The sequence below is a fragment of the Zalophus californianus genome, chromosome 9, assembly GCF_009762305.2.
Source record: "Zalophus californianus isolate mZalCal1 chromosome 9, mZalCal1.pri.v2, whole genome shotgun sequence".
NCBI classification, from domain to species: Eukaryota; Metazoa; Chordata; class Mammalia; order Carnivora; family Otariidae; genus Zalophus; species Zalophus californianus.
The window spans coordinates 112,741,973-112,768,995 of NC_045603.1; the positions used below are offsets into that span (position 1 = coordinate 112,741,973).

The following is a 27,023-nucleotide window of genomic DNA, read 5'->3' on the forward strand; positions in this document are numbered from 1 at the left end:
CGAAAAGTGGCAGGGCGAACCCGCGCTACCGGCCGTCGGGTGCTCGGACGCGGTTCTGAGAGAAGGCCAGAAGCCCACTGCGCCTCGGTCCTCCGGAGCGTGCGGGTGGGCGCAGGAAAGGGCCAGGGCCGCTCGCCCTCCCCGCCGCGGTCCGGGACACCGGAGTAGCGCGGAGGGCGCCAGCACATTAGGGAACACGATCTTCTTTCCGGGACTAGGAAGGGGTGCAGAGGCGCGGTCGCGGGGCGACCAGGTTGTCGGGTCCCCCGGTTGGAGGGAAAATCCCTAGGTGTCCCATGCCCTGGACTAGAGCCGCGGCTGCTGTCCCGGGGCCCCTCGGGTGGCGTGGCGAATAGCCACTCCCGCGCTCGGCCGGCGCCCCACCCGGCGCCGCGCTCCGCTCGTCCCTAGTCCCGCCTTCCGCTCCGCCCGGGCGCCCCGAGGACACGCGGCGGCGGGGCGGGGGGGGAGGAGGACGGAATTTCCCAGAGAGGGGGCTCCGGCTTCCCCGCAACGCGGCAGTCTGTTTCTGTTTACGGAGTGAAAGGGGAAATGGAAAAGGCGGGGAGGCGGCGGCTGGCGTCCGCTGCGCCGCCCCTCGGCCGGCTCAGACGCCGTGAGTCAGGGGCGGACGAGGGCGGCCTGGGAGGACAGCCTGGGCTGGAGGCACCGCGCTCACTGGTGCCCTCGGGTCGGGACGACGCGCCCCGCTCCGGGATCGGTCGCCCTGGCTCCAGCTTCCGCTGTCGCCAGACCTCGCCGTCCCGGCGCCCTCGACTCCGGGGAGGGTGGGCCACCAGCGGTGCACTGAGCCGTCTGGGGGCCGCGGCTGCAGCGCTCCGCCCGCCAGGTAACCCTCCGTTCGGGGGCTTCTGGGTGTCTTTGTGGTGGCAGCCCTCCAGGGTGCCCCGAGGGTCCCCACCCTGAAGCGCGGCTGCCCCGGGCCGAGGGGCGAACTCCCGGGCTCCCGGAGGTGGGGGCGTGTCCGCCTTGCGCGCTACTGCGCTTCCGCGGTTCGCGCGCGTCGCGGCTGCCGCAGGCACAGCTGGAAAGCACCTTGCGCAAGGGTCTCACGCGGTGCAGACTCCGACTCCTCCCCCTTCCTCCTCCTTCCCGGATCCCTAACGCGCGAGCAGTGCCGGTCCGGGCAGTGCGCGGGGACACAGAGACCCTCTGTCACCGTGCCTCCCGCCGCATACACCGACCGGCCTGCTGCACTCTCCCCGCCGACGCCGGTGAGTGCGCCTCGGAGGCTGGGGACCCGGCTGCCGCCCGCCTAAGTCGTGGGGGCTTTTTATAATTTATAAGCCCTTGGTAGGCTTCCCCGGCTTTAAAGAATAGGAGGAGGGGAGTGGGGGCGGCGGTTGACGGAGCAGAGAACTTTTTGAATAGCTGAAACTTAATTTCACGCTTATGTAACCCGGACGCTATTCTGTGGCTAAAGGGTCGTTATAGCAGAACGTGAATGGTGGGCTTTCGGTCTAAGAAGAAATGTTGGGGGAGGGGAGAGATTATTTCACGGATGTTTCCCGGTCGTAATGTGATATCAGGACTCCAAAATTCTTCTAGTTCTGGGAGGAGAACGACGATTAGACAGAAGAACGGCGTGCACAGAGATTTCCCCAAAAGTTAATAAGGAAGGCCAGGAACTGCCTTTAAGAGAAACGGCTATTTCACTTTTGGAAAGACATTTTGGCACGGAATAAAGAACCCCTACTGAAAACAGGGAAAGAAACACAACTACAGTTGCATTAGGTATCTGTGGCCTATGTCTCATGTATTTGCCAAGTAGAATATAATCTGAATCCAGCAGATGCCCCCAACTCTCTGAGGCGTTGAGGTTTGTATGCAGTACTTGCGACAGCTGGCCCTTAAGGCCTTTTTCTTACAAGGAAAATTGGATAGTTGAGGTGTCTAGAGGTTTTGAAGCAGAGTGGCTGTGCTCCTATATAGCTAGAATGTGTAATTCTGGGGCTTTTGGAGAAAAAATATAATAAGAGATATGCCCTGAGGGGCAACGTACTATTTTGGCAGAAAAATCTTTTAAATGGGAAGTAACCAAAGGTATAATTATCCTTTGTTAGGCAGAGGTTTATATCTATAATCTTGGCCTTTTTTCGTTCACACTTGCTAGGAATTTCTCCACTTCTGTTTATGTAAATGGAAGTAGCCAAGAGTGTAACATTAATGAATAAGAATAGGGTTTCCTCTTGGTGTTATTGCTGATTTCTGAAATAACTCGAAGCAAATCATTTTGACAACAGCTGCCCATTTCTCCATTTCTAAGATGGTTGTAGTTGTCTACTCCATTGTCAAGTGGGGATTTTATGAGGATTTTTTATTGTAAACTCCGTGGGGAAGAGTCTTTATTGGTAAAGTAGAATACCTTCACAATCCACAGTTTTTCTAGATGGCTACTGATCTGTATAACTCAGAAATCACTAGCATGTTGTCTGCTTAATGAAGGTCTGAAAGTGCTGAGGCTTTTTGCAGGGACATTTAGCAGGCTGACTGGTCATCAGGGTTGCTGGGGTGTACTGATTTGCGTGACAGGAGCCCTGCTGTTGCTAAGGAATTATCCCTGGCATCAGTGTCCTACACTGCCCTCCCTCCCCTCTCCCCTCTCCCCCCTCCTCCGCCTCTCCCTCAGCACATAACTTAGGGGTGTGTGTGTTCAGACCGCTTAGGCTTCACACATAAATGCTCCAGACTTTCTGCAGAACTTAAAAATCAAAACCTGTCTTTACTCACTGGATCAGCTGACTGACTTGTAAACTGTGTGGACTTTTTTTCTTTCTTTCTTGAGTCATGTTACTCCTGGGAACTTTATTTTCTCTCTGGTGAGCCATTAGCTAAGTCCTGGAGCCTTGGAGCTTTTCAGCCACTGGGGTCCTCCATCTGGCTGGTTTTGTTTTAACTTCCTTTTCTCAGTAAATTTTGCAAGCAGAAACTGCAACTGAATGGCCCAGGGAAATCAGAGTCGAATGTTCCTCTGTGAACCTAAGCAATTCCTTTCCTAACTCAAGACTCTAGGAGCCTGAATCAGTCTTCCTCAAAGGCACAGGAGATCTGTGAGGGGAGCTTCCATCGCTCTCTAGATGTGACTGGTTAACAGCTATCAAAGCACTTCAGAGGTTTTTGCTTTTTTGTCTTTGTCTCTTGTTCTAGATACAGCATTTAAAACCTTACTGTGAAGAAACCCAGGGAACAGGTAGCCACATCCCATTTGCAGATAAGAAAGGAGGCCTAAGCAGTATCTGCAAAGCCAGGACTTCTCTGTGTTGTGCACATACCAGCAACTACGGAAGGCAGAGCTTTTTGACTCTGCACCAGACACCTTACACACCTGAACTTCTTTAAACCTCACAACTGCCCTATGAGGTAGGTGCTGTTATGCCTCCATTTCACAGACAGGGGAAGTAGAGGTGCAGAGTGGGTAAGATGCCTGCCCAGGAACCTGTAGGCCATGAAGGAAGGGCTGGCAGTCCAGCCCAAGCAGCCTGAGTCCAGGTGGAATACCAGACTGCAGGATGCGAGAGATAGCATGCTTTCTGCAGAGACAGCTTGCATATCAGAAAATGGTCATCAAGTAAGTGAATAGCGTCCCTGGATTGCCTTGGTCTTTTCTCAAATGAATTTGGCTCAGAGGCCAAAGGTGGAGTGGTAGTCACCAGCGCTATAGGTGCCCCCCCTCACCCCCCAGGTGGAACATTTCCTGGAGCTTTGTACTTGAGCTCCTCAGATGGAGGCCTGTGGCTTTTAGCACTGAGTATTGAATGCGTTAAAGGTTTGTGCTTTCAGGAACCAGAAGCATCTTTCAGAGAGGATTTCAGGAGCACAATAGTTTAAGTAGAAGTTCATGCCTCTAAATTCTCTTTTGTCTTAAATCCTTTTATCTTTAATCCTCTGGAATGGAATTGTTCTAAAATCCTCAGCAACAGCATCATTTTTTTTTTAATCCTGGGTTTACCTTCTTTTTCTCATTTACAGATCCCAGATGTAGCGCCTGATTTGCATAAAAGAACTAAAATACAGCACTGGTTAATGTAGTTAGCTTAGCTAGCCTTACCCGTGTCTTGCTTAGGATAGATTCGGCTGTCCTGGCCTCTTTGTAATACCACAACTTCTAGAGGGTGATTGATCTAAATATTACATTAACTTTCTTGGGTCATTGAGATACATTGTACAATTAAAGAATTCTGGTCTCAAGAGGAGACAGCTGATTCGCAGCTAAAAGAATCTTCCCCTTTCTCATAGGTCGCTGGCAGGAGGATTTGAGGCTTGTGGTCCCCAGTCTAAATAAGCTGTTTAATTTATTTGCATTGGAATTATTCCTGAAACTTGACCTTTCATCATCAGTTTGCTTAGATTCGAATCCATTTTACAGGCTTTTGGCTGAGGGAGAAGCAGGCTTCCCGCTGAGCAGGGAGCCCGATGCGGGACTCGATCCCAGGACACTGGGATCATGACCTGAGCCGAAGGCAGACGCTTAACCATCTGAGCCACCCAGGCGCCCCAGTTCTTTTTCTTTAAAGTCACCCAGGGCATGGAGGCCACAGAAGTCTGTGTGGGGAGGGTTGCTCCCTTGGAGGAGCAGTAGGGTTGGAAGCTGTCAAGGGCCAGGAGCCTCAGCTCCTCAGATTTCTGAGCTGCTCTTATTCATGTTTATGTTTAGTGAAAGTTTGTTTTCAGTGGCTATAGCTGATGCCACCAGCTCAGTGAGTGAGTGAGTAAGGAGTAAGCTCTCTGGATCTCAAGTTTCCCTTCTGCAAAGTGAATGGCCGGACTAAAGGTTATCAAAGGTCCCTTTTTTCACCATCTGTCAACTTGAATTTACACACTCTTGACACAGAACCCTCATTTTATAAACCGAGGCATATGGAAGCCTGTTCCCAATCCTTTGCTGTCATTTTCCCATTGGTCTTAAAGGCAAATACAAATATGGTAACTAACTGTTTGTCTTTTCTTTTGCAGACTCTCTAGAAAGCATAACAGTGATGGAGTACATGAGCACTGGAAGTGACAATAAAGAAGAGATCGATTTATTAATTAAACACTTGAACGTGTCCGATGTAATAGACATTATGGAAAATCTTTACACAAGTGAAGAGCCAGCAGTTTATGAACCCAGTCTCATGACCATGTGTCAAAACAGTAATCAAAATGAGGAGCGTTCAGAATCTCTGCTGCTCAGTGGCCAAGAGGTGCCTTGGTTGTCATCGGTCAGATATGGAACTGTGGAGGATTTGCTTGCCTTTGCAAACCACATATCCAACACTGCAAAGCGTTTTTATGGACACCGGCCTCAGGAATCTGGAATTTTATTAAATATGGTATGTTTTTTTCCTGATCAGTTGAGTGCTGTGTGTTCAGCTTTACTCCTGCAGCTTCATGTAAGCAGAGGGCCAGTTAAACTTCGTTTAGACTGGCTACCATATGCGACTTTTAAAACCATAGTATCTGTAAGAATCATCTCCATGTTAAAGATGCAAAAAAGGTCTTCAGTCAAAGTTCCACTTAAAGAATCTTTTCCATGTGTCACTGACAGTCGTACGAATAGGTCATTAAGAAGAATGTCTTTTAACTTAACAATTCATTAGAAAGCTCATTCATCAGGTAGGCAGAAGAAGACTTCATCTGAGGGGAATCAATACTTTATCTTTAATTAATATTTTTGAAAACTGGATTTTTTTTTGCTCCTCTCTTGTCACGTCTTGGAATGTCACAATATTAATACTGGCTAACTTCAGTTCTTGCAGAAATATGGTTTGCAGGCAATAAATAGCAATGCACAGATTCACTCTCTTTAATTGGCAAAGTATGAATGACAAATGAGATATTTCTTTAGTCATACCAAGTATGCAGATAATCCAAAATATTGTGACAACGCGTTGTCACAATAGTTGATCAGATGATGTGTTTGGGTGTGCCTGGGATTCTGGCAGTCTTAGTGTGTCAGAGGTGAATGTAAATGTTGGCTAGAGGTCATCTAATCTTTTAAAAAGGACATTTTGCAAAAGAGTAAGTAGTAGCTTGCAAAATGTGCATATTGATGGAAGTGACTCCTTTTCTTTAGGTGCTAGTTTTATGTGGCAAAATGGCTAATGTAGGGGGAGGGTCAGTGTTGAACGATTGGAGTCTGGACAAACTACTTAACCTTTTTTTTTTTTTTTTTTTAAGTAGTACATTCATTCAGTTGAAAACAACACAGTAATTTAGGTCAGCTATGTAGTAAATTGTTTTGTTAGAAACCAGTTGTGTTTAGCTCCAGCTCAATTTGGAGCAAGATTACTTTTTGCATAGTTGCATGACTTGCTTTGGTCTGGATATACCAAACTGTGTTTAATAGTTGACTAAGTACTTTACCTTGAGAATATTACTTCTTCTTATACATGGAAGTAATATTGAACTAGGAGCACTACCTAATTTTCTTAACATTAGGACTACCTAATTTTTTTAACATTGTCCTAAACAAAATATTTTTGCTTATAAATATGTAGAAACTTGCATTCATTTCTCCTGGCCCATCAGACTGAAGAGAGGTGGGCCATGGAACTTTATTGGGAATGTACAGAATAGAGCAGGAAAATTATAAGGAATACAAAGAAATAGCTTTCCTAAAGGTTTTGGAGTGGAGGAAAACAAAAAAGCCAATGCAAAAAAGGAGAGAAACAAAGACATTACAAGGAAGCGCAATTTTTTTTTATAGATTTTATTTATTTATTTGAGAGAGAGAATGAGATAGAGAGAGAGCACGAGAGGGAAGAGGGTCAGAGGGAGAAGCAGACTCCCTGCTGAGCAGGGAGCCCGATGTGGGACTCGATCCCGGGACTCCAGGATCATGACCTGAGCCGAAGGCAGTCGCTTAACCAACTGAGCCACCCAGGCGCCCAGGAAGTGCAAATTTTATCAGCAAAGGCTAGGAGTAAAATGTTGTCAGTCCCAGCTGTGGAGTCTATGCTCAATAAGTGAACAAATGCGTATTCAGGAGAAAATTTAAGAATACATATCATAAAAGCAGGGATCTTTAAAACTTTAAAAAGATTTTAATTTAAAAATGATCAAGAATATAAAGCAAGAAGTTTTAAAACCAGAGTGGAATAACAGGAGAACCTCAAAATCTGCAGGAATGCAGACCATGCCTCACTGGGAAAATCATCCCAGTGGTCGATGACTCTCGGGGCTGTGGTTGACTTTTCTGTCGCTAAGCTTAAGAATCGGATACATCCTATGACTGCTAGTAACCAATGCCAGGTCCATGCTTTATAAATAATGGCATAGGAATCGTGACTTGCCATGCTTGACCTTTGGCAGTTCGAGACAAGCCATGGTTTGCTTTTGGCTCCCACTCATCCTCACATGGTGCTCTCCCTGGAACCATCCTGTGTTCGAGATCTTTGTCTTCTTGAGGCCCTCCCCCTAAGACCCTATCAAAACTTTTCCATTCTGGGCTTCATTTGCTGCTATCTGTTTCTCTGCTTTAATAAATGATCACTCATTATCTAACAGACAGGCTGGTTCCAAGGTAAAGTTCATCTATAAAGTGTATCTGCATATGGACCAAATGTTTTCATTCAAGTATTCATCCATTCACTTGCCAGACATAGGTCAGATATCAACAATGTATCAGGTACTTTTCCAGGCGCAACAGATCCAGTATGGAAGAGTCTGGGCTCTCTGGTAGCTTACTGCCTGGTGAAGGCCTGAGGCAAGTAAACAGGTGATTATAATGCCGTGTGCTACTTCCCGATAACAACTACACCCTGATTGCTATGGGGATGCTCAGACAGGGCACCTCACGTGGCCACAAGGGAAGAGAGACTGCCAGAGAGGCTTCTAAAAGGAACTGATGCCTAAGCTGTTGAGTTGGAGTCCGCCAGATAAAGGGGATGGAGAGTGGAGAGTGTTCCAGATGAGAATAGCATGTCCAAAGGCCCAGGGGCGCATAGACACACGGTGTGTTCCTGGCAGCCAACAACCATAAAGCCCATGGAGTTAATTAGACAGGGTGGAGGATCAGGAATTACAAAAATATTCTGCAACATTGGCTCGTAAAATGTTGGTCTGCACGTGTATGCAAATGTGTGCTCTCTTTCTAAAAATATTTGATAAACATTCTACCAACATCCAGCAGGACCTGGGGAAGAAACTTTAGGAGACCAACCTAGGTGTTGCTTGGTATGAGAGTGCTATGGGTTATTTATACTCTAGACCAATTCATAACCTGAGTGGGGAATGAATAACTGAAAATGGGTTGCAAAGACTGAACTCATTGGTGATTAGATGGGGAGCTGGAGGGCCCCAAAGGGCTCGCTCATAGATACGGGTGTGAGATGTGGGAATGCTGTTCCTCAGGGGTTAGTCATGGAGTCCTGGCTTCTCAGGGTTGGAAAAACCTTAAAGATACTTGAGTCAAGCCCTCTGTCTGATGCTGACGTCACCCTGATCATCATATTCGATAATTGTTGGAACATTTTGGTCTGTGCCTGAAAATCTCCTTTGACAAAGTTTATCACATACTGGGGCATTTAATTTCATATTTAGCTAATTCTGATTGTAGGAAAGTCCTCCCTCGTAATGCACTAAAGTCTGTCTCTGACTCTCCTTAGCCCTAGTCCTACTTTTTGGCCATAAAAAAGGTATAGATGTTGAGTAGTGTGAGGATGAAGGCCCATGAATTACAGTGCCTGGGTATGTATTTCAGCTCTGAGATGGATTAGCTGTGTGACTTTGGGCTAGTAACCCCTCCATGGCTCAGTTTACTCATCTGTAAAATGGGTCACATCATAGCACTCACTCTGTGGGGCTATTGTGTGGGACAAATAAGGAATGCATGGGACCTGTTTACACAGAGTGAGTGTTGAAAGAGTGCAAGCCATTGTGGTAGTTGCTGTTGCAAATAATTGTTACTCTCCTTGAGGACGGTCTTTCCAATACTTTAAAACTTGCATGCTCCCCACGTCTTCTCGCCTCTGTCACAAACACTTCTCATTGTGTCTGCTACTTGTCACCGGAGGGTTGCTTTCATCCTCAACCTGGGTTGCACCCTTGGAACTCAAGCCCGGGTCAGCGTCTGCCTTACAGCCCCGAACTTGAAGCATGGCAGTCCATTGAGTAGGAAAGAGCCACCTTTGCCTTCGTTCTCGATAACATGCCTCTAGATAATAGCCCAAGGTTCTATTTGTGTCCTAGCAGCCATACATATCCTACAGGTTCTTTATGGAATTTATTCCTATTAAAGTACTTAAGAATTTTTCTCAAGGCCTGCTGCTGGGCCCAGCATTGTTTAGTGTCACTAGTCTGGAGAAGGAACTCAAAAGCCTGCTTATAATGTCTGCACTTGATGGTGGCTTTGGTTAAGCCGAAGAATTGGCAGACACGAGCAGCATAGAGTTCCATAGGATTATTTGGTAGGGACCCTAAAAATGGGAAAAGAAGGGGGTGGGGAAAACCATTGCAAACCCAAAGAGGGAAGGTCTAGGGCCAGGGGAAGAACCGGGGACTTTGCAGAAGTGCCTACTAGTCTGTGCTCGCCTATCACACTGAATGTGTCGGGGCCTATCATCAAAGGAGAACCTGCCTTTGGAGGCGTGTCCCCAGAACATGGGAGCTCGTAAGACAGGAATGAAGGAACTTGCAGTATTCCATCTAAAGAGGCGAAGGCTGAGGTGCTCAGTGACTTGTAAATGTAGGCTTTTAGGAACTGGCTTTTGATCCTGGCTAAGCTTTAATTCCTGTCTTCTGGAAGATAGAAGGCACACAGGAGATGGCTTTGGGGGTCAGACAGACCTGAGTTCGAATCCTGACTTTGTCATGGCCTAGTGAGTTACTTAACCTCTTGAAACCAGTTTCCTCACCTGTAAAGTGGAGATAAAAATAGTTCTTACCTCCCAGGATGGCTGGGAGATCTAGATGAGAGCTGAGCACAGTGCCTTCCTTATAATTAACACTCATTGTATGGCTGCAGTGACTCTTCTTCATCCCTTGGGTCAAATTGGGCTATCGCAGATTGAGTTGGACAAGAGTAAAACGTACACGAATGAAACCCTGAATGGATAGCTGGAGCCGAGGTGAAACAGGAGACGTAAATACTTAATAACGAGAACGAGGCAATGAGCAAGTATGGTTGAGTGCTGTGGGTATGGTTCTGTCTACATGTGGCAAGGGACTGCATTTATCATGTCCTTAGTGTGTTGTAAAAAGAGGACTTCAGTAACTTGAGGTGACACACTTCTTGAAAGGAGGTCATATTTCAAACAAGGCAAGACCCTGGGCTGTGGTGCTTCTTCATTTTCCTGCTAGGGCTCCACTCGGGGGCTGGCTCAGGGGAGTGCGCAGGAAATACTTCATTTTAAATGTAGTGACTTCACATCTCGAAGGATTGGAGTCTCCTCCTCTTCATTCCCTGACTAAGAGCACGTGCATCCATTTGTGAGCAGTAATGGAGCCTGAATGAATAACCCTGGGATTATTACAACTATTCTCTTGGCAGTGGCCTGCTGAGGGGCCCGCACATCTGCCAATGAATCAGGAGGTCATTCTTTTCCCATGTGGTCTGCATTCCCCTTCAGCCTTTTCTGCGCTTGAAATAACTTAATGTCACTTGGATAGTTTCACACTTCCCGAATTCATAATCTGAAGTCGTAAAGTTGCTAATTACACGGAGGCAAACCTTGTATTGTTGAGACCCTGTTCCCCTTGAGAGAGAACATGGTAAACATATTGTAGGCATGTGCTCCAGGTCATAACTCAAAATAACACATCTTATTAATTTATTCTCATATTTATCATTATAATTCTGTCTGTCTTTCTTTCTTTCTTTTTCTTTCTTTCTTTCTTTCTTTCTTTCTTTCTTTCTTTCTTTCTTTCTTTCTTTCTTTCTTTCTTTCTTTCTTTCTTTCTTTCTTTCTTTTTCTTTCTTTCTTTCTTATTTTTACTCTTAAAATTGAGATATACTTTATATGCAGTGAAATACACAGACCTTAAATGTCCGGTTTGTTGAGTTTTGACAAAAGCATCCACACTGCTCCCAGGATATATGTCTTTTAATTTTTGAGTCAACTGGTTTTGAAACCACTTGTTCCCAGTGTTGGCCTATTCAGGAGCTCTTGGAGGTTAAGGGTCATCTCTCTCTCTTGTTCATAGCTGCCCTCCTTGGCACCAAACACAGTGCCTGGTGCTTTTTATGCACTCAGTATATACTAAGTGAGCAAGTAGATGAGAAATAATTCTGCCCCTTACTTGATTTATGCAGCACTTTCAACTCATAGCTCTGGCATAACACCTTATTTTCCAGAATCCTCTACGATCATCAGTTTATTTCCACGCTCTCTCTCCGTATGCGTCATGTGTGAGTAATAGCTATGCGGACTAACAGGTTAGCACATTATAATTGGAAACGAGTCAACTGCAGGCACAGTTTGTATTTATGCAATCTTTATTTTCAGCCTTTTGGTCACAATAGTCATGTTCCCTTAGATAAATAATTTTAAAAATTTTGACAATTAATTACTCACCAGGAGGTGGAATATGATCAGGTCTGACCAGGGACGTGTTTCTGTTACATGCTTTCTCTGGCTTGCTGAAGCTCTAAATATAGTCTCCCTACACTGTTAGGAATTACATAACAGTGACATTAATTTCAAACACTGCGCTGAGGAATGGGATTTAAAGTAACCAGTTTCTAAAGGTGTGTCTTTTTGATCTAAAGTAGCCAGTTTCTGAAGGGTGTGTCTTAGAAAAGGAGTCTGCTGGAATTCTCATCCTCCTGCCTGTTTGTTTTGTTGTAGGTAATCACTCCCCAGAATGGACGCTATCAAATAGACTCTGATGTTCTCCTCATCCCTTGGAAGCTGACTTATAGGAATATTGGCTCTGATTTCATACCTCGGGGGGCCTTTGGAAAAGTGTACTTAGCACAAGATATAAAGACTAAGAAAAGAATGGCGTGTAAATTGGTATGTACTTTATAACCAGACATCCTGCGCCGTATGTATGTATGTTTAGCACCGTGGCTCTTGTTTGTTGCCATTTGATTGGATCTTAGGTAAGGGCGCCCTGTCCGAAAACATCCTTCTTTTTTTTTTTTGGACTTGCTTGCTCCCTGGGGTTCAGCCCCTAAGTCTGTTTAAGTGCATAGTTGGTTTTAATCTAGTTTGCGTTGATAAAGCAGAAAACGCTGCTGGCTTCTACAGCAGGACCTTGGATAACATCATCCCTCTTGCGGTAGGGTGGAGTGGAGGGGAGCTCTCCTGCAGGAGCAAATCTGTGTGCTGCTCTTTTATTCCCACCCACAGGGGAGGGAACCAGGCAGGGAAGCCAAGCTGGGAAAGCTGCAAGGCTTCACAAGACTGTAGATTAAAGGATTGAATATAAATAGACCAATTATTGCAAAGACCCTGTCTCTTCTTAAGTAGCCATTGCTGAGGCGTCCCTGCTTTGGAAGGCTGCCGAAGCTGGACACGTACACACCCTGTGACCCAGCAATTCTACTCCTATAGGCACACACCCAAGAGGCATGTGCACGTGCTCACCAAAAGCTATGCATGACTGTTCATCATAGCACTCTTTGTAATAGTCCCAAACTGGAAATTCTCCAGATGTCACAGTGTGGTATATTTACACAGTGGGATACTGTACAGTGAAGAGACCAAATGGTTTACAACTGTAATAGTGTGGATGAATCTCATCACCATATGTTAAGCCCGAACAGCCAGATACAAAGTAAGTTCTACTCTATGAGATTCCACTTCTATACAGGCCAAAAATAGGCTAAACAAATCCGTGCTGTTGGAAGTCAGGATAGTGGGTGCCCTTGAGGGGAAGTGACTGGCAGAGGTCAGGAAAGGGTTTCTGGGGGGGGCTGGTGGAGTTCCATTTCTTGATCTATATGGTGGTGACATGGGTGTGTTCAGTTGAAAATTCATTGAGTTGGATACATAACCAGTTTTATGCATTTTGGTACGTCTGTTTCACTTTAAAAGTTTTTAAGAGTGCTCAAAAACTAATGATGTACTGTATGGTGACTAAGATAACATAATAAAATAAAAAAGTGATCCATATCCATCAAAAAATAAAAAGTAAAGTTTTTAAGAGTTCAATAAAATAAACTCCCTTTTGATTTGCTGAATCTGGCCATAGTGTATCTTATTGTAATTTAAAAAAAAAAAAAGACCAACAATAGATTGGCCTCATTTGTTCCTTCATAAAGATTTGCTAGAGTATCTGTTCTCAAAAGAAAACAAGGAGATATTATAATAAGCCATTTGAAGCTTGCATTTAGAAGAGACACGTTCCAACTCTTTTAAGAGACTCTAGTGACATTTTAGAAAGGTCTTAGAACCAAAATGTCCTGTTTTACAGTTTCATCACAAAAGGCATGAAAAAAGAGCTTTGCAGGTTTGTTTTCTCTAGAGTACTTACATTTAATTTTTAAGCTGTATTTTTTTCTTAAAAAGAAAACCATGTAAGATGATTAACAACACTTAGCAGATTCAAAAGAATGTAGGTTGAAGAATGAGATCTCTTTCCTTGAGGCAACTACTGTGAATGAGTTCTTATACATCTTTCCAGAAAATTTCTATGGACATGGGTCATGTATAGCTTAAAGAGATTTTTACAGATGGGAGCATAATGCATGTACTTGTGCATCTTGCTTTCTTCATCCGACTCTGTATTTTGGAGACATTACATATCTATCTGCACTGAAAGATCTACTTTTTTCTTTATTAATGACTTTTGATTTTCCTTAGGATAGATTTTAAATGCATTGCCAGAGCATGAGCTGTGGGTCCAAAGACATTATATTACTTCATAACAAGTGGAAATATTGAAAAGACAACCTAAAATCTAGGTGCCATAGAAAGTACATGCAAAATAGATGGGAAATTATCTCTCTTTTGATTCAATTACAAATAATTCTTTGGTTGGATTGCTACATTCTAAGTGAAAATAATATTTTACATTTTGTCCTTATTTTCTTATTTTGAACTGTTTACCTAAAGCTGATGTAATGTAAAAGCAGGTTTGAACATTATTTTAACTTGGCAGTATAATTTCATGCAGATCATGATCTCCTTGAAGGCATTTATTTGCCCTCTGGTTTGTGAGTTGACCTATCTCATATATATTTTTGTCTAGAATCTTACTGGTATTTTTGTGTTCTAGATCCCAGTAGATCAATTTAAGCCGTCTGATGTGGAAATCCAGGCCTGCTTCCGGCACGAGAACATCGCTGAGTTATATGGCGCTGTGCTCTGGGGTGAAACTGTGCACCTCTTTATGGAAGCAGGCGAGGGAGGGTCTGTTCTCGAGAAACTGGAGAGCTGTGGACCAATGAGAGAATTTGAAATTATTTGGGTGACAAAGCATGTTCTCAAGGGACTCGATTTTCTACACTCAAAGAAAGTGATTCATCATGATATTAAACGTGAGTTACGTTTGGATGTGTAACCCCTTTGGCTTAGAGACGAGTTGGACAGGAGGCAGATGGGCTCCTCTCTTCAGTCTGAAGATCCTCGGTGGTGGAGAGGAGAGCTGCCCTCGAGGGCTTTTCACCTTCCTCCCCTGTGCTCATGCAACGTGTTTTAGCACCAAATGCCAAAGACCCACTATCAACCTTACTATTTAATGCTACATTGAACTAACAAAACTTTTACTTTAAAAAAAATGGGTATTTTACTTTTTCATTTTTGGAAAGTGGCATGATAATAATATGCTTATATCTTAGGATTTGAAAGTCCAGCTCCCGAGCATTATTATATTTTTCCAGCTTTATTGAGATATAGCTGGCATAACATTGTGTAAGCCTAGGGTATATGATGTAATGATTTGCTATACGTATGTATTGCAAAAAGATTACCCCAATAGGCTTAGTTAACACATCCATCACCTCACATAGTTAAAATTGTGTGGGTGTGGTGAGAACTTTTAAAATCTACTCTCCCAGCTACTTTCAAATATATAATACAGCATTATGAACAATAGTCACCATGCTGTGTATTACATCCCCCCCAAACTTGTTCATCTTATCACTGGCAGTTTGTATGCTTTGACCGCCTTCACCCATTTCTGCCCCCCCCCCCCCCCCCCCGGCAACTGCGATCTGTTCTCTCTTTTTATGAGTTCGTTTGTTTTAGATCGCATGGACTAGTGAGATTCGTACGGTATTCGTCTTTGTCTGACTTCTCTCAGTGATTTCGCTTAGATCTTCAAGGTTTCATCCATGTTGTTGCAAAAGGCAGAATTCCATCCGTTTTTGTGACTGAATAATATTGTCTTATACGTGCACATACACACGCATCGTATTTTCTTTATCCACTCATCTGTCGTGGACCCTTAGGTTGCTTCCATGGCTTGGCCATTGTATCCTGAGCGTTCTTAGTGTGTGCAAGCATTTACCCCCGCGCTGGCTGCGCTCTTGGCACATATGAAGTGATTTTCACTGGAATTCTCACCCGTATTTATCCTCCTCTTTTGGATATAATATAGTCATCTCGGTAGGGAGCACATTTCAGTCTGTTCTGATTTGGGACTCATCATTTCAGGTGATGTTTTTATTTTATTTATGGGTATACAGACAATTTTATCCTAAAAAATGTCCTCTTTTTATAGCTAGCAACATTGTCTTCATGTCTACAAAAGCTGTTTTGGTGGATTTTGGCCTAAGCGTTCAAATGACTGAAGATATCTATTTTCCTAAGGACCTTCGTGGAACAGAGGTAATTCTATTCCCATAGGAAAGGTCAATAGCTTTTTAAGAGTAAAATTTAAAAATGTTCTGGTGTTGTTGCAGAAAGGACAAAAAAGGGGAGGAAAACCATTGCATCAAATGTTACTATTCATTGAAACATATTTAATGAGCAGTTGTTCTGTGCCAAGTACTAATTTTAGCATTTTATTTATTTTTTATTTTATCTTATTTTTTTAAAAGATTTTATTTATATATTTGACAGAGAGACAGTGAGAGAGGGAACACAAGCAGGGAGAGTGGGAGAGGGAGAAGCAGGCTTCCTGCTGAGCGGGGAGCCCGATGTGGGGCTCGATCCCAGGGCCCCGGGATCATGACCTCATCCGAAGGCAGACGCTTAACGACTGAGCCACCCAGGCGCCCCTAATTTTAGCATTTTAAATTAATTATATTATTTAATCCTTGTTATCATGCTGTTATTAGTAAATACTGTTATTGTAGGCAAATACTATTATTTACAATAAGGGAATAAGCTTGAAGAAGTTAAAATAAATTGCCCAAAGTTACTCAGCTAGTGACAGATCTGGGACTTAAACCAATTTTTTTTGGAGTCTAAATTCTAACTACTATGTAACTTTTTAATATAACTAGTATGTATATTCTTAGTATAACATATATATATATATTATTGTTTTGGTTCAATTAAAGTCATAATTGTCATAGTCGTTAATAATATATATTGAGGAACAACAATATTTTAGGCTTATCTTTAATTCTAGAGAGCCTATAATAAACTTAAAATTTATTATAGCACAAATAAATTGTATTTAGAGATACAAACTAGCTCTAATATTTATTTCATTTGTGAAGCAAAAGCAAAACCAAACCACAAACTTTTCTGAATGTAAATGAGTTTGTGAGGAATGCATTCATGGGTTTTCAAATAATATATTTAATTTAACATATACATGATTGGGCTGAAGAGTGGATTCATGTAGAAGCATCTATTGAACATCGCTATGCGTCAGGCTGTTGTGGGTATCGGGAGCACTGGCCAGGGGTCAACAAGGACTGTGGACTTGGTGGTACTTCAGCAACCCCCACTCTTTGGTGAGAGGACCTATTTTAAATTTACCTGAATTATTAAAAAAGCAACAGTTTAGTTCATGGTAGATTATGATGGGCATGGGGTTGGATGCAACTGGGAAGGTAAATGTGAGTGGAAGCTGCCTCCCCGGCCCATGCTTAACTATCAGACCCTCCCAGCCCCGTGCCCTCTCTCTGCTCTAAGTGCCCCCAGCAAATGGAGGGAGGGCACTTGGCTGTGCCTCTTCCTTAAGATTACCAGGTCAGGGGGCACCCGGTTGGCTCAGTCGGTTAAGCATCTGACTTCGGCTTGGCTTATGACCTCAGGGTCCTGGGATCGAGTCCCAAGTTGGGCTCTGCGTTCAGTGAGGAGTCTGCTTGTCTCCCTCTGCCTCTACCCCCCCTCTCAATTAAATAAAATCTTAAAAAAAAAAAAAAGATTACCAGGTCAGTCTTAGTGTTTAACCAAATGACAGCCCTTAGTCTAGCTCGTAGATATATTGCACTGAACCCGATTGCAGTGCAAAAACAAGCAAACAAATAATCATCGTCTGAAACTAAAATTGTATTAGTTTTTTCTTAACTCTCTCAAAGCAAAAACTCTCCTGGGAAGCAGAAGAAATTGCTAGTATTACTGAAGTTATTCTGTAAAAGACTTGAGGAAGGATCCTCGATAGTTGTCTTTGAGCAGAATGATATTTAGAAGAGAAAACTCTAGACTTCTTTAAAAGAATGTTTTAGTCCCCAGATCTTAAGAATACTTCACCGAAGCACAAAATCTAATAAGACTTAATGCTTATGACATGTTTTTTTTGGAAAATGTTTCAGCATATTTTGGCATTAGTCAGAAGTTCAGATATGTGACATTCTACCCTTTTTCCTGGAGCCAGTTTGAGAAACAAACTATTTATGGTATTAAAGATAGAAAATACCTTTCTCTTCCCGGCAGTGTGATCAAATTGAACATTTTGCAATGGCTGGACAAAGAATTGTCTTCCTTGGGATTCTCTAACAGAAAGAGAATGTGTGCTTGAGCATGAGATAATAACATAGTGTTTACTCCTAAATAGTATTTTGGATTGAGTTATTTTCAGCAAATGTAAATTGCTTTTTACAAAGCACTAAACTGGCTTTGATGTTGAGCGTTATAAACTTTCTTCAAATCAGCCTGCATTTACTATCCGTATGGTGCTCACCAGTCGAAGTTTGATATTGGTGTGAAATCACCATTGAAAGCTTTCAGTGAGCTTATTTTAACTCTTCCTAGTTAAAGAGCCAATAAGATGTTGCTAGTTAAAGTCAACCATGTAGACTTACTTTCCTTTGGAACTTGATCACTTGACTGCTGAATAGCTGTAGATGATTGCTGATCCTTGCAGTGTAGCTGGTCTCCTGTGTTTGATCTCTCCCAGCATTCATATTCAGAACATTATACTGTAACCATAAAATATAAGCACAGTGTTAATCTGGCATATACTTAACTTACTGTTTTTTAATTACATCATACAGAGAAAGAATAATGAATGTAAATAGCTAATTAGAATTACCTTTTTTTTTTTTTTAAGAGAGAGAGGGAGTGGGGATGGGGGGGGAGATGGAGAGGGAGAGGGAGAGAGAATCTTAAGTAGGCTCCACACCCAGCACGGAGCCTAATGTGGGGCTCGATCTCACGACCCTGAGATCATGACCTGAGCTGAAATCAAGAGTCGGTTGCTTAATCGACTGAGCCACCCATGCGCCCTTAGGATTACTTTTATAGCGTGATTCTTTTTTAAAAGTTCTTATTTTCCTCTGAGCCTGTGATTGGGCTTACTTGATGTAAGTTAACATGTCATCATCACATGCACGCGCACGCTCATGCACACACACACACGTGACACATTTCTAATAAATGTGTTGAGAGGTGAAGGCCTTGACCCCCGGACATACAGGTTGCCTTGCATGGTTCCCACCGGGCCTATTTCATGCTTGCAGTCAGCCAGCCTGAAGAGTTCTTGAACACCATGCCCCGTTGCTCTGGCTCGGGTAGAGCCTACAGAAGCAGGAGCTCTGAGCCGTGGAACACTGGGGGATCTGCGTTCCGTGGTAGGGGGTGGGGGAGGAGCAGCTACGCCACCAAGTGGAGAGAATGCTGCATCCCTAAATGTGCCATCCCTGGGGGCCTCCAGAGCCCTGTATACAGAGCTGCTGTGGGTTACACCAACAGTAAATACTTTGCCTGCTCTTTGCTTAGGAGGGCAAACAAGGGGAGAGGAGGTACACTATCCTCTATGGACAACTAATCTTTCCCACTGCATGTGTTTAACTTTGTGATTATATTTAGTAAGAAAGTCTGTGGGGATCCAAATGCTCTGCCTTCACTTCAGGAAATGTTTGAGAACAAGGAGCTCAGTTTAGCCTGTTCGTTCAGACAGACAGACAGAATGAGCAAGGGAACAAAAGCAAGCCAGCCAGGAAGTGTGTTGTAGGATGGTGTTGAATATGGTTAGGACGGGGAAACTGGGAAATTTTCCCAGTTTTTGTAAGCCAATTTTTTTTTTTTTTTTTTTTTTTTTACTTACTGACTCTGAAATATATTCCCGGAACACTTACCCCTTTCTCCATATTCAGACGATGGGCAGCATAAACATTTCTTAATGTAAAATATTGATAATTAAGATTTTAACTACTGTATCTGTACCAGCCATAAATACAGATCATGGGTCACCAGCATTTGCTTGCTTTTTCTTTCTTTTTTAAGTTTATAAGCAGAGACTTCTTAGGAGAACTATTTCTGAAACTAGCCCTGCTTTTCCAGCCTGAAACCAATTTTAAAATGGCATGCGTTTAATATTTAGTCACCGGGCTACGTGGTAGGTAGAAATAAGAAGTAGTTTGTATAAATGACCAATTAGGACCACTTTTACAACATTACACTCAAAGTGCTTCTCTCCCATGTGATTGGTGTTAATACCCAGTGGATCTCTGCCACATTTTATCATGGCAGATAAGTAGAGGTTTGGCAATTTAATGAGAAATGTGAAGTGAAGATGCGTATTTGTAGTATTCATTTAAATATTGAAAGGAATTGTTTTTTTTTTAAGATTTTATTTATTTACTTTTGTGCTTGTGCATGAGAGAGCATGCGTGTGTGGGTGTATGAGTGGGAGCGGGCAGAGGGAGAAGCAGGCTCCCCGCTGAGCAGGGAGCCTGATGCAGAACTTGATCCCAGGATCCTGGGATCATGACCTGAGCTGAAGGCAGACGCTTAACCGACTGAGCCACCCAGGTGCCCAGAATTGGTGTTTTAATAGAGAAGTTAAGCCTCGGTCAGTGCCTTCCAGAACCTTGATGAGTGGGTGTTCTACTCATCATCCACCCATCAACTCAGATGGGTTCTTGGCTGCAGGCCCGTGGCTGCCCGGTCTACCTGTGTGTTCAGTATGTGGAAAAAGAGTGTTCTTTATTAGGCTGCAGATACACCTCAGGCCAAAGCTGCCTGACCACCTCCTCTGCCCCCCAAGGGTGTCCCTCTCCCTAGCTTCAGGGAGCATAGCCGTGACATGCTCTTCTGAAGGGCTAAAACGTGCAGTAATATGGTAAAGGTGGATGAGCCAGCTTCCAGAAATGGATGAGGGAAATGGACACCCCAGGAAATGGGGGAGAGCCAGACTGATGTTTTCTCCTTCTTTTTTAGATTTACATGAGCCCAGAGGTGATCCTATGCAGAGGCCATTCAACCAAAGCAGACATCTACAGCCTGGGAGCCACACTCATCCACATGCAGACGGGCACCCCGCCTTGGGTGAAGCGCTACCCTCGCTCAGCCTATCCCTCCTACCTCTACATAGTAAGTGGGGCTCAGCCGGGGCTGAGGGCGCAGGGGAGGTTCACCTGCTCAGGAGAGCTGCTGTCCCTCCTGTAACATACCCGAGTGGGATGATGTGAACTAGTGACTCAGGAGGCGAAGCTGAAAGTTCTTCCTACATGGAGGAAAGTCCCATTCCTGCAAAGAAGGCATTGCTCTTGCAATGGGAATTGGCTAAAATGTGCATTGGGCATATATGCTATTCTGTTATTCGTGCCTCATAAAATGCCACTTAGTAGAGTCTGAGTAGCATAAATCTCTGAGCCAAAGAAACTGTGTATATGTTCTTTGAACACTTTCATAGAAGAGATATGAGATTATAGATCCCCAAACCAGCTTGGTTGTAATGAAACATGCCACTTCCATTTTACCACTGGGAGATCACAGAGCAGATCCTTCCCCTTTACAGCACAGTGACCCTTGAACTTCATTCACCCAAAGGATGGGTTTAACTCGGGGTGATTATGGAATTAAAGGGAAACTCGTGTAAGGGCATGACTGTATTCGCTGCAGGGCGTGTAGTGGGAAACAAGTAACTTTCCAGGTCTTGTTCACCAGAACACTTGAACTGTTGAGGGTGTATTTTCATACCGTTGGTGGTAAGAGAGCTGGTGTGTTGCTAGATCCACAAGCAGGCGCCCCCGTTGGAAGATATTGCGGATGATTGCGGCCCTGGCATGAGATTGCTGATAGAGGCCGCCTTGGAGAGGAACCCCAATCACCGCCCGAGGGCAGCAGACCTACTCAAACACGACGCCCTGAACCCCCCCAGAGAGGATCAGCCACGCTGTCAGAGTCTGGACTCTGCCCTCTTTGAGCGGAAGAGGCTGCTGAGTAGGAAGGAGTTGGAGCTTCCTGAGAACATTGCGGGTATGGACACCTGCTATGTGCAGTGCCCCTTGCTTCCCTTCTTTCTCTGTCTACCTCAGACTGCCGACGCTGGTCACGAAAGGGGTGGAAAAAGAATGCCGTGACTTCTTGAGTGCCATAAATTGTCTAAGAAGTCTCAGCAAGAATGTTATTTAGCAAAAGCATTAAAAAAAAATTGGCTAAATGACCAGCAAATCATAACATGTTTCAACACAAATGTAGGTAACAACAGTCCTTGAGAATCGCCTCTGACTTGCTTTTTTGCACTGGGGAGTATCATTTGCCTTTAAAAACAAATCAAGCCTGGCAGTCTTGCTTGTTGGTTCTGCACAGGGTTCTATTTCATGCAATTACAGTAAGTCACGCCAGTCCTTGGTTGGAGACATCAGGGCACTGCTCCTGCACAGATAAAATATTGAATTTGAAGTCAACTTGGATTTTTGTCTTCCTCTGCTTAAAATCTCCTTGCCAGCTATGAATCTTTCCCACTTAGCAAAGTCAGTACACATTCCAGGAACATTGAATATGCACGGAGAGGGTTTCTATTTTTATTACTGAAATCTGTGGCATTCTTAATCCATTTAGGTCCAAACCCAGATGTCAAGCCTGGAATGTTTATTTGCATTTCATCCTCTTGTCTGACTTTTCTGTATTTAAAGAGAACCATCTGGGGTGTTAGAAAACATGCCAGAATTTCTAGCTAATTTCTTGTCCTCATTGACTCTTTTTCGAACCCTTTCGTCTATGTCATATTACATAAACTAGCCCACAGTCTATTACTCTAAATCTGTAGGTTTTTAATTAAACCATAGCTTGAATGCTGTTTGATTAGGGCCAAGTGTTCGTTGTTTTTTTTTTTCCCCAGAAAAAAACAGGTATTTATTGTTGAGCATGTCACCTGGTCATTAATTTTAGTTTTTTCAATGTTTCCCTTTCCAGATTCATCATGCACAGGAAGCACTGAGGAATCTGAGATGCTAAAGAGGCAACGTTCTCTCTACATAGACCTTGGGGCCCTGGCTGGCTATTTCAACCTTGTACGGGGTCCACCAACACTAGAATATGGTTGATCGGTGGCATCATTTGCTCTAAATAAGACTCAGCACTGGGCTCCTGGAAGCTGGTTCTGCTGACTCTACACCGGGGCTCTGTATAGGGAATCGGCCTCTGTATAGGGAAACAGATAAGGGCTCCCGTGACTCATGAATGTGACTCCACGTGGCTCCCATGGGTTTGATTCGTGAAGCTGCCTTGGTAGCCCCCAGTCTAAAGGTTCTCATGTCTCAGGTGGTGTAACTCAAAGGAAGTTGAGAGTTCATAGAAGGATCATTTCTGGTGACTGATTCCATTCACTGTGCACTTTGCTCAAAATGTTGTAAATACTGAGAATATCACAAGGATAATGTCTTAGCCTGAAATTACTATTCTTGGTTCTAATTTAAGGTTGAGAACTTCATTTAACTCAGATAATTGTTTTGTATATATTGGTGTATATTATATGATAACTCCTTGAGCCTTTGTAGGTAGGTTCTAGTATAAATTAAAGTCATTATATTTTGGATGAATAGAATAATTTGAATATTATAGCAATAAGCTGGACTAGTGTCTTAAAAATGGCTGATTATTTAGGAGCCATCTGACAGCAGACCACTAGTGACAGGTTCTGTTATGTTCCTATGGAAACATTTTGTACTGTATATGCTATGCTTAAAACATTTAAAACATGATGTTTTGAATGTGGATAAAACTGTGTAAACCACATAATTTCTGTACATCCCAAAGGATGAGAACGTGACCTTTAAGAAAAATGGAAACATTTCTAAATTCTTAATGATGCTACTTTTGTAACTCTTCTGACTACTTTCTTCTAAGCATTTGTGTATTAAAATAGCATACTGTGTATGTTTTATATCAAATGCCTCCATGAATTTTTCTTACCTATACATATATTTTTACTGTTGTGAATATGTGAGTAGTCCCACTTAAAGTATGTTTTTACATCATGCAAATGAAACCAACACTTTTATCCAGCATAATTGGTCAAATCAACCGAATAAACTCAGTATTTTATCTTAATTCTTGGAAAGAATGTGATTCTCAACTGGGACTGGGGGTGGCTTATGGGGGTTGGGATATAGGTTGGAGGAGAACGTGTATCATGAGGAAGCAAAGAACACCTGAGAGGTTTGCAAATTGTTCATAAGCCCCTCTTCTGTTGCTGCAGCCTTAAGCCATTGTTGTCTGGATTACGCCATGTCCCTCTGGCGCGTGGGCGCAGAAAAAGAATTGTCAGCCACCGGTTTAGGCTAAGTGTGGTTCTGTTTTGCATCTTGTTTTTATACATTTATACTACCTTTGAATATATGCTTGTCGGTTCTGTGTCTGTTGTTTGTCAAGTTAATAACTAACTTGTCTTGGGGGCGCCTGGGTGATTCAGTTGGTTAAGTGTCAGGACAGTGGTTTATGGCTTAGGTCCTGATCTCATGGGTTGTGAAATGGAGCCCCTCATTGGGCTCTGCACTCAGCGCAGAGCCTGGCTAAGTTTCTCTCTCTCCCTCTTCCTCTGACTGCCACCCTGGCTGTTTGTGCACTCTCTCCCTAAAAAAACGAAATGAAATAAATAAAATAACTAACTTGCCTTGCAGAAGGTAAATTTTAATCCCGAACACAAATCCTGATGAAAATTGTTGGATGGGAGTTGGATTCAGTCGTTCTCTGAGCAAACCGTATGACGCGCTTCTATGTGTGTTACCTAAAGCCATCCTTGGAATCCTCACAGCACACGCATGAAAGATGGACCGTTGTCTCCGGGTTTTTTTCAGAGGGGGAGCTGAAGCACAGTGAAGTAGGTCACTTTATGCTTCAGATCACAGAGCAGGTAAAGAGACAGAGCTGGTCATGGAAGCTAGGACTTTCTACCTCTAGTCCCCCTTTTCTTCCTCATTGTGCTCCTGGCAGGTGATAGACCATCATAGGTGGTGGATTGTCTTGCTGCAGAGAGCCCTGTGCTCTCGCTGGGATTCAGATCTCCAAATAAGGGCAGAGGTGGCTTCATCACCAACCTAGTGAAGCTTCAGCCTCAGGGCCCCTCGCTTGCCTGGGCACCCCCATGGCCCTGTGCCTGCATCTATATTATCCTACATCGGCTCCAACAAAACCTGGACCTGTCCCTGGGCCAAGGTGTACAACCTTTGATGATTTTCATGAAAAACCGAAACAGTCAATATGAATTGTTTAGTTAACAAATTCCATTGGGAGAAAAAACATGCCTTTTAAATAAATTGGAGCTCTCATGGAAAGATCTGGGAATGTTTGCCAAAAGATGATCAGGGGCGGTGAGGGCCGAGAAAGCGGTCTTGAGGGCTAGCAGGGCACGTTTGGGGCTGGGCTCTGTGTGCGGGGCACCTGCAGAGCTGTTGACCTAGGAAGCCAAGAGCTGCAGCCTGGGATGGGCCAGCAGATAGAGTCAGATTAAGAGAAGAAGGAGGCCCTGAGCTGGCCCTGAGGGAATCTGTCATTTGCTTCCTGAGAAGGCAAGCAGTGGGGGCTGTCAGGCTTGAGTGTAGCTGGGACAGAATGATCACATCCTGAAACCTGCTTCTTGCCCCCCTGATAATTCCTGCTTCAGGCAACAAGGCTTCTGATTATGTGCGGACATTGAAATGCTTCATGGAAGACAGACTGGACCTTTCTGGCTTGGGTCTGGAGGTCATCGTGTCTAAGCCCCTTGTTGGATAGGGTGGCCTCTAGATAAACTTGCTGGTCGTCACGTGGCACATGCTGGAGCCATGCCTTCTGATTATCACTCCCCACCTTGTGCTTGCCTTGGGGTCTGTATAATAACCTGAAACAGGTCAGGAAGAATGCCTACCAGGAATTTGCTGGCCCTACTGGGGATTTGCCCAGCCTTGGACAGACAGCTCTCATCGGGGGTCAGCCAGCGCATCCACACCTCTGGAGCGAAGGTTCCACCAGGTGTCTGCCCTGGTGCCGAGTGCTGCAGTCGGACTTGAAGTCCGAGGCATGGATTCCTGTCAGCCCCCGTGTTCCTCCCTAGTGCATGCCTGTTATCAGACCGTCTGGGCCAATCAATCTTTTCTTTTCTTTTTTTTAAAGATTTTATTTATTTATTTGACAGAGAGAGACACAGCGAGAGAGGGAACACAAGCGGGGGAGTGGGAGAGGGAGAAGCAGGCTTCCCACGGAGCAGGGAGCCTGACACGGGGCTCGATCCCAGGACCCTGGGATCACGACCTGAGCCCAAGGTAGACGCTTAACGACTGAGCCACCCAGGCGCCCCGCCACTCAAATCTTTTCTTGATAGCAAATGTCAGTCGTGTACCTCAATACGGAAGCCGGTGGCTGTGTACAGACTTGCTGTGATTTCAAATCCATGTTTTGAAAGCTCCTTATGGACAATGTTGTTTGTGTTTGAACTTGCTTTGAGTAACTTATTTTGATCAAATGGTTTTGAAATCGGATATTAGGACTTAGTTCTCGAACTCTCACACCTGGAGCGGAAAGGACCATTGTGTTACTGACACCACAGTAACGGCTGCGGTGTCCTCACTCGATGGAAAACCAAGAGGTCTGACCAGCAATTCGAGAGGGATCCGGCTAGATAAGACTACTCTTTGCTGATCTAAAGAGCTCTCCAGAGATCTTGAGACACCTGCTTCTGCCGTGGCTGGGATAGTCTCGGTCAGTAGGGCTGACAGTCTCAGGAAGAAGAGGGGACATCTACTCCTACCTTGGTGAGCCCACTCCTTGTAGCCCGTGGTGCAAACCGTGGAACAGTCTCTGGACCAATAACCTTCGGAGCAGCCCACCTTGCCTTCCAACAACGGCCCCATCGCCCGCCAGCTCCAGGCCGCAGCAGTGAGGGACCTACGCCGGCAGCTGATAACCGGCTTTTAATTGGAAGGCCTGACTACTCCACTGAGAACCAACTTGTACAAAGGTACCCCTCAACGAAATTTGGACTGTATTTCTTTCACCTTCCCGTTGCCTGGAACAATAGTGTAATTTATCTGTCATTGGTTTGGAGTATGTTATTCCTTTATTGGCTTATTAAGAGGCATTATCTTGTATGCTATTGGCTTGTGAAATATTACTATTATGAATTTTAATTCCCGTAATGAGTCTGTGTCAAATAAATTATTGGCAAAGAATCTCAGTCTCTGAGCTTAATTTGCCCTGAACAAAACACCAGTGTTTTCTGAAGGACCTGGGGGGATTTTTTTTTTTTTTTTGTAGGTCTGCAGCGTGATTGGGAGTAAAGATTGCTTGATGCCACAGGTCCATGGCCAACCCCTCAAGGGCAGCCAGGAGGGAATGCACCCAGGGGAGAGCAGACCTAGTTAGTGGAGAGCAGGCCAGCTCTGGTGGAGAGCTGAAGCTTTATTGGGGACCTACTTTGTGCCAAGAACTGTGCTGGCCCCTGCGAGGTAGAGAAGTAGGAGAGGACCCAAGCCCCTCAAATATCCAGTGCCTGCTGAAAGGACACGCCTTCTATGTTGCAATTGTTAGAAG

The 27,023-nt window shown here is 44.1% G+C and overlaps 1 protein-coding gene across 8 annotated transcripts; it reads left to right on the forward strand.

Annotated features, from left to right (window-relative positions):
• Positions 1–477: 477 nt before the first annotated feature.
• On the forward strand, positions 478–26,652 carry MAP3K8 (mitogen-activated protein kinase kinase kinase 8). 8 transcript variants are annotated; one of them, XM_027593785.2, is made up of 10 exons: positions 627–850; positions 1,570–1,755; positions 3,169–3,381; positions 4,975–5,333; positions 11,790–11,957; positions 14,167–14,428; positions 15,613–15,719; positions 20,451–20,603; positions 21,245–21,491; positions 22,431–26,652. In XM_027593785.2, exons 4-10 carry the CDS (start codon positions 4,998–5,000, stop codon positions 22,559–22,561), a joined length of 1,404 nt encoding a protein of 467 aa, XP_027449586.1. In that variant the 5' UTR covers positions 627–850; positions 1,570–1,755; positions 3,169–3,381; positions 4,975–4,997; the 3' UTR covers positions 22,562–26,652. The 8 variants fall into 8 exon arrangements, with proteins under 8 accessions (XP_027449589.1, XP_027449586.1, XP_027449584.1 ...); XM_027593787.2 differs by lacking the exon at positions 627–850 and adding an exon at positions 963–1,235 and having other exon boundaries at positions 1,570–1,840; XM_027593784.2 differs by lacking the exon at positions 627–850 and adding an exon at positions 963–1,235.
• The last annotated feature ends 371 nt before the right edge of the window (positions 26,653–27,023 follow it).

Bases quoted from the DNA above. Each gene is read 5' to 3' on its own strand.
- MAP3K8 (XM_027593788.2), top strand. From the start codon at position 4,998: ATGGAGTACATGAGCACTGGAAGTGACAATAAAGAAGAGATCGATTTA. The intron at 14,429-15,612 runs GTGAGTTACGTT...CTCTTTTTATAG, and splicing joins GATTCATCATGATATTAAAC to CTAGCAACATTGTCTTCATG. The intron at 21,492-22,430 runs GTATGGACACCT...TTCCCTTTCCAG, and splicing joins GCTTCCTGAGAACATTGCGG to ATTCATCATGCACAGGAAGC.